The sequence below is a fragment of the Bubalus bubalis genome, chromosome 22 (assembly GCF_019923935.1).
Source record: "Bubalus bubalis isolate 160015118507 breed Murrah chromosome 22, NDDB_SH_1, whole genome shotgun sequence".
Taxonomy (NCBI): domain Eukaryota; kingdom Metazoa; phylum Chordata; class Mammalia; order Artiodactyla; family Bovidae; genus Bubalus; species Bubalus bubalis.
The window spans coordinates 12,213,600-12,220,471 of NC_059178.1; the positions used below are offsets into that span (position 1 = coordinate 12,213,600).

The 6,872-nt window shown below is 60.7% G+C and overlaps 1 protein-coding gene across 2 annotated transcripts; it reads left to right on the forward strand.

The window, feature by feature from the left end:
- Positions 1-130: 130 nt before the first annotated feature.
- CXXC1 (CXXC finger protein 1) lies at positions 131-5,686 on the forward strand. 2 transcript variants are annotated; one of them, XM_006063776.4, is made up of 15 exons: positions 131-281; positions 1,072-1,190; positions 1,293-1,393; positions 1,651-1,886; positions 1,976-2,161; positions 2,548-2,574; positions 2,651-2,896; positions 3,302-3,409; positions 3,533-3,717; positions 3,980-4,187; positions 4,270-4,380; positions 4,509-4,558; positions 4,673-4,769; positions 4,939-5,091; positions 5,270-5,686. In XM_006063776.4, the coding sequence occupies exons 1-15, from the start codon at positions 279-281 to the stop codon at positions 5,414-5,416; spliced, it is 1,977 nt and encodes a 658-aa protein (XP_006063838.1). In that variant the 5' UTR covers positions 131-278; the 3' UTR covers positions 5,417-5,686. The 2 variants fall into 2 exon arrangements, with proteins under 2 accessions (XP_006063838.1, XP_025129525.1); XM_025273740.3 differs by lacking the exon at positions 2,548-2,574.
- Positions 5,687-6,872: the final 1,186 nt, after the last annotated feature.

A 6,872-nucleotide genomic window follows, 5' to 3' on the forward strand; every position in this document is an offset into this window, starting at 1 on the left:
ATACTTGAGAGCACACGAGCTCGGCCGCCGTACGGTCTCAGTAGTCAAGATGGAGGCACCTCGGAGACCGTCCGAGCTCTAGCCGGGCCACACCAGCTTGTGTGTCGCGGAACAGACGCACTAGGCCTGCGCAGTAGGAGTACGGTGCCTGGGAGGCACCAGAAAAAGCGGAAGTGCTTGTGGGCGCGTTTGCAACGGCCGCGGACGCTGCCGAGTGGTCTGTGCAGGTTCGCGGGTCACTGGCGGGGTTCGCGAACGGGTGCGTCGGGAGCCGAGAGATGGTAAGTGCACGGTTCCAGGAGGGAGTCGGCGGTTAGAGGTCAGTGAGGTAGGAAATGGTGGAGTCCATTGGCAGGCTCGTGGGGGTCTGTGTTGATCCATAACCAGGGACTGTGGGCAGAATGGGGGAGGGGGATGGTCTGTTGTGAGCCTTAACCCGGGTGCCTGGGTAGAATGACGGGGGTCTGATGGTCCGAATTTTTACTCATGGGGGAACCATCGGGGAGTTCTCTGATGAGCCATCATGGGGGTCTGTAATGGAAGTTTAACGGGGATCCCTGATGGTAGTGCCTTGAGGGTCCCGATGGGGGATTCTTTGTGCAGAGTGATGGGGAGGTTTTCCAAGAGTTGTGTTGGGACAGTCTGGAGGGAGCCGTGATGAGTCCGTATCAGGGATCCAGGGGGGCGGGGCCGCCGGTTAGGTTGATCACTCCGGAACCTGAAGGAGGGCACCGTGGTGGGAAGTCTGCCGAATGAATAAAGTGGTACCTATGAGACCCTGTGATCGGGGGCCCGTGAAGAGCCATGACAGGAGCAAAATGTGGGGAGTGGCAGGATGTTTGCAGCGAGCCATTATATGAGTGGGTGCCTAGTGATGGGGTGTCAGTGGGGTTAAGCCGATAAAGGAGGTGTCACGGGTGAGCGATGGGGAGTGGTCTACGGGGACTACGATGGAGAGATTTAATGAGGAGCCATGGTGGGAAGTCTGCATTGGCAGACTTGAGTTGTGTGGTGAGCCGTGATGGGGGTGTACTAGTCGGATGAGGTGCCATGATGGGTTGGGTCCCACAGGAGGGTGACGCTTCAGATCCAGAGCCTCCAGACGCCGGGGAGGACAGCAAGTCTGAGAATGGGGAGAATGCGCCCATCTACTGCATCTGCCGCAAACCAGACATCAACTGCTTCATGATGTGAGCCCGGGAGAGGCGGGTGGGACTGACACCTGGCCAGGTGGGGTGAGGCCAGTGGGTCCCGCCCCTCACGTCTCCCATCACTCGCCCCGTCCTCCTCAGCGGCTGTGACAACTGCAACGAATGGTTTCACGGGGACTGCATCCGCATCACGGAGAAGATGGCCAAGGCCATCCGGGAGTGGTACTGTCGTGAGTGCCGAGGTGAGGGGCAGGCAGCTGGGGCTTCGAGGGAGGAAGAGGAGCCTTCATGGGAGGGTGGGTCATGGGGAGCAGTGGATGGGCGGCTGTGGGCAGAGTGACTGCAGGTCGGTGCCCTGTGAGCTGTGATAGAAGGGGCAGCTCTGCCCTGGTGTAGGGAGACAGAGCTGGTGGGTGGGCCAGAAGAGGAAGAAAGAGTTCTGGGGCCCCTCCAGGTCCCCCCATACCAACCCCCACTGGCCTTGCCCTCTGTCCCACAGAGAAGGACCCCAAGCTGGAGATCCGCTATCGGCATAAGAAGTCGCGGGAGCGAGACAGCTCCGAGCGAGACGGCAGTGAGCCCCGGGATGAGGGTGGAGGGCGCAAGAGGCCTGCCCCGGATCCGGACCTGCAGCGCAGGGCAGGGGCAGGGACAGGGGTTGGGGCCATGCTTGCTCGGGGATCTGCTTCGCCACACAAATCCTCTCCACAGCCCCTGGTGGCCACGCCCAGCCAGGTGAGTGGCGGCGATGGCTGGGATTGGTGAGGGGCTCCCCTGGGAGGCCCTGCTTGGTCCCTGAGTTCTGTTCCGGGCCCTTCCGTCAGCATCACCAGCAGCAGCAGCAGCAGCAGCAGATCAAACGATCAGCCCGCATGTGTGGCGAGTGCGAGGCCTGCCGGCGCACGGAGGACTGTGGTCACTGTGACTTCTGCCGAGACATGAAGAAGTTTGGGGGCCCCAACAAGATCCGGCAGAAGTGCCGGCTCCGTCAGTGCCAGCTTCGGGCCCGGGTGAGCATGGGCAGAGTTGGGCGGGGTCAGGCGGGGGGCCAGCGTGTCCAGGAAGAGCCGCCGGAGGCTAGGTGGGGTGGGGTCTAACCGTATTCAGACAGGTGGCGAACGCCTGGCCTGTCCAGATGAGCGGGGTGTGACCAGATGTGCCAGGCTGGCAGGGGACCCCCCAGCTCCAGGTGGACAGGGTAGGGCCAGGCATTTCTAGGTGGTCGGGCCTGGCTGGGGCAGGGCTGAATGCGTCCTGGTGATGAGCTGTGGGCAGACTGGTGTGTCTGGGGAGGTGAGGCAGGGCTGGTGGGTGGGGTCAGGCACTTGGCAGGGCGAGGGCAGGGCCCCCCTCCCTCCACCTGGGGCTGACCTGGGCCTTCCTCCTGCCGGCACAGGAATCGTACAAGTACTTCCCTTCCTCGGTGAGTCCAGCCCCCCAGGGCGGGCGGGGCATGCGGGCCGGGCGGTCAGGGCCAGTCCTGAGATTCTGCCCCGCAGCTCTCGCCGGTGACGCCCTCAGAGTCCCTGCCAAGGCCTCGCCGGCCCCTGCCCACCCAGCCACAGCCACAGCCATCGCAGAAGCTAGGGCGCCTCCGAGAGGATGAGGGGGCAGTGGCATCTGCGGCAGTCAAGGAGCCACCGGAGGCTACAGCGACACCGGAGCCACTCTCGGATGAGGACCTCCCACTGGACTCTGAACTGTACCAGGACTTCTGTGCAGGGGCCTTCGATGACCACAGCCTGGTGAGCAGCCAGAGCATCCCATGGTGGAAGGGTCAGCCCAGTTGAGTTCAGTTCAGTCGCTCAGTCACGTCTGACTCTTTGCGACCCCATGAACTGCAAAATGCCAGGCCTCCCTGTCCATTGCCAGCTCCCTGAGTTTACTCAAACTCATGTCCAACGATTCGCTCATGCCATCCAACCATCTCATCCTCTGTAATCCCCTTCTCCTCCTGCCTTCAATCTTTCCCAGCATCAGGGTCTTTTCAAACGAGTCAGTTCTTCGCATCAAGTAGAGGTTACAGAAGCAGAGAGTATCCGTAATGAGGAGAGAGGAGGCAGAGGGTATGGAAGGTTGATGCGGGGACTGAGTAGGTCGTGGGGAGGTCACCGGGAGCGTAGGACAATCAGTGTTTGCCTCACTGGCAGCCCTGGATGAGCGACACGGAGGAGTCCCAGTTCCTGGACCCAGCGCTGCGGAAGAGGGCAGTGAAAGTGAAGCACGTGAAGCGGCGGGAGAAGAAGTCTGAGAAGAAGGTGACAGGGTGGAGTGGGTGGGGGGAGGGAAAGGTCAGGGCCTGACGGGCTGGGGCGCCGGGGGTGTCAGGGGTCCAGGGACGACTTCAGCCCTGCCCTGACCCCACGCGTGTTGTCCCACAGAAGGACGAAAGATACAAGCGCCATCGACAGAAGCAGAAGCACAAGGACAAATGGAAACACCCTGAGCGGGCTGACGCCAAGGACCCCGCGTCGCTGCCGCAGTGCCTGGGGCCTGGTTGCGTGCGCGCCGCCCAGCCCGGCTCCAAGTATTGCTCCGACGACTGCGGCATGAAGCTGGCGGCCAAGTGAGTCATTTTGGGGGAGTCGGGGACGACACGGTAGGGCATGACCGGAGCCCCCAGTCAGTCACGTGGCCACCGTTCAGTCAACCAAGCACCCACCTATCTGTCCACCTGCTCACGCACCCATCCTCCGTCTGCCCGTTCATTCACCTGGTTATGCACCTTTCACCCTTGAGTCCCCTTCCATCCTTCATCGGAGCACCCCACTTACCCACCTCCTTGCTGGCTTCCTTCCCTGCGCACCCAATTCCCCATGTCCCTGCAGCCGCATCTACGAGATCCTTCCGCAGCGCATCCAGCAGTGGCAGCAGAGCCCGTGCATTGCTGAGGAGCACGGCAAGAAGCTGCTCGAGCGCATCCGCCGGGAGCAGCAGAGCGCGCGCACCCGCCTCCAGGAGATGGAGCGCCGCTTCCACGAGCTCGAGGCCATCATCCTGCGCGCCAAGCAGCAGGCGGTGCGCGAGGACGAGGAGGTGAGGGCCGCGGCCCCGGCAGCCCGGCGCGGGGCCGCGCGCCTGGCCCTGTCCAGCCTCATGGTCCCCTCCGCCCGCGCAGAGCAACGAGGGCGACAGTGACGACACGGACCTGCAGATCTTCTGCGTCTCCTGCGGGCACCCCATCAACCCACGCGTTGCCTTGCGCCACATGGAGCGCTGCTACGCCAAGGTCAGGGTGTCGGCCCGAGGGGGTGGACGGTGTGGGGACATCGCGGGGTCCGTGGGGGGCAGGTGGGCCGTCTGACCAGGGCCCGCAGCGCACGCCCACAGTTCCCTCGTTTGTGCTCGCCCCTCCAGTACGAGAGCCAGACGTCCTTTGGGTCCATGTACCCCACCCGCATCGAGGGGTGAGTGTGGGCGCGTGCAGGGTGAGAGCGGGGTTACGGTGGGGTCAGTGGCCGCCGCCGGTGCGGGCGGGGGCGCTGCCGTCCTCTTCCACGTCCTTCGCTCCACACCCCCAGGGCCACACGGCTCTTCTGTGACGTCTACAACCCTCAGAGCAAGACGTACTGTAAGCGGCTCCAGGTGCTATGCCCCGAGCACTCACGGGACCCCAAAGTAAGGCTTTCCCATCCCCGCTCCCTTCCTCCGCCCATGTTTGCCCCTCTTTTCCCAGGCACCCCTTCCTTGCATTCCTCTCTTCCCTCTGCCCCCGCCTCCCTTCTCTGTTCCTTCCCACTCTCCTCCGAACTTGCAACTTCCCCCACCCACCCCGGCCTCCCTGCAGGTGCCAGCTGACGAGGTATGCGGGTGCCCCCTCGTAAGGGATGTTTTCGAGCTCACGGGTGACTTCTGCCGCCTGCCCAAGCGCCAGTGCAACCGGCACTACTGCTGGGAGAAGCTTAGGCGCGCCGAGGTGGACCTGGAGCGCGTGCGCGTGGTAGGTCCTGACCGCGCACTAGGCCCTGACCGCGTGCTGGGCCCTGACCGCGTGCTAGGTCCTGACCGCGTGCTAGGTCCTGACCATGGATGTGCGGACGCCAATGTGGATGCAGCTGGGGTCGGGTGGAGCGGAGCTCCAGAGCCGCTTCTGCTTAAGGCTTCTGCTCCCCACGCAGTGGTACAAGCTGGACGAGCTGTTTGAGCAGGAGCGCAACGTTCGCACAGCCATGACCAACCGGGCGGGCTTACTGGCCCTGATGCTGCACCAAACCATCCAGCACGACCCGCTCACCACCGACCTGCGGTCAAACGCCGAGCGCTGAGCCCCAGCGGCCCACACGTCCTATCTCCCTGCGCTGCGGGCGGGCCCGGCCCTGGACCCCTATTTGTCTGGTCTGCCATTCATGTTTCTCCGACGGTCCCCGAGTCCCTGTGCCCATCCGTCCACCGTCTGACTGCCTGTCTGCCCTTACCAGAGGGCCTCGGAATTTCAAGTCTCTCCGTTCTCTGTGCCTGGGTGGGACTGTGGAGTCTGCTCACCCTTGCCTCCCCGAACTCTGGTTTTCTTAATAAAACTTTGATGAAACAAAAAAGATAACTGTTGGTGGTCTCCGAACTTTTCAGTCGCAGATACGTTCCCACGGTCCTAGAGTAGAGGGGCGCACCTGTGTTCCAGAGCGGCTGCAGTACAGGTGTAGACTGCACGTGGCTGCCCGTATTCAGCTGGCGCCCATTCGGTGCTCTGCAGGCCCCATCTTGGGCGTGGGGATCTGGCTTGCTGATGAGAGTCCAGTGACCTCCACTGCCATCCTGTTATTGTGAGACTAGGTGTTTGATCAGCACTTGTTCCATGAATGGCTGATTTATCATTCCTAATGTGAACAGGAATCTTCTTACTCTTAGGAATATTCTCCAGATCAAACTTGTATTAAATGATGGACACAAGGCCTTCCTCTACTCTGCAAACCCCTCTCTTGCGGTGCACATACACCAGGAGCGCCCTCCCCCTCCCCCAATGTCAGGGCCAGTCAGCCCCAGGCACTGCCTTTCCAGGATGGATGCACCCATGTGGGTTACACGGACCTGGCCTTTTATCTGCCGAGCAGTACTGCCCTCTCCCCCCGAGGGAGAAAGAGCTGTGGCCATCAGGGGGCGTGACTTTTCTGGGTGCTCCAGTGACTTCATGTTGGGAGGTGGGGTGGGGGGCGGTGGTGGCAGGGAGAGAGAGAGACACAATTGCTGTGGAGGAGATCTTAAGTTTTAAGGGAAGATAAGAAAATTTAAGCATAACATGCTGCCTGCCGGTATTGGGCCCTCCCTAGTGAGCAGTGTGCGCCTGCATTATACATTAACCAGACCTCCCCAAAGGCAGCAATGTCTGCTCAACCATAAAGATCAATGTTTTTTTCCCCTTCTTTTGATGCCAGCAATGTAATCCTTAGATTATAACTTTCTTCTTTCCTAATTTTGTAACCTGCAGCTGCTTCCTACCTGTAGATCTGGACTATGTATCTTTGGTGAACTTTATGTAAAATGTCAATGGGTCGTTTTGATATATGCCTTCGACTTCTGTGCCTTAGAGCTTTCTGAAAGACTATTTCTAGGGTTGTAATTCTCAGGTTGGCTCAAAGAAAATCATCTATTTCTCCTTTAGATTCATCAACGTAAGTCTTCCTCTGTTCTGTGCCTCTCGTTGAAGTGGATATGGCTGACTATTAGGCAAAGAGGCTTGGAGTTGTCAGCAGTCATTTTTAATAGGAGTGGCTGACACAGGTATAT

Excerpts from the sequence above, each read along its gene's own strand:
- CXXC1 (XM_006063776.4), top strand. Across the intron at positions 2,897-3,301 it reads CCTTCGATGACCACAGCCTG|CCCTGGATGAGCGACACGGA; the intron begins GTGAGCAGCCAG and ends CCTCACTGGCAG. Across the intron at positions 4,381-4,508 it reads TGGAGCGCTGCTACGCCAAG|TACGAGAGCCAGACGTCCTT; the intron begins GTCAGGGTGTCG and ends TCGCCCCTCCAG.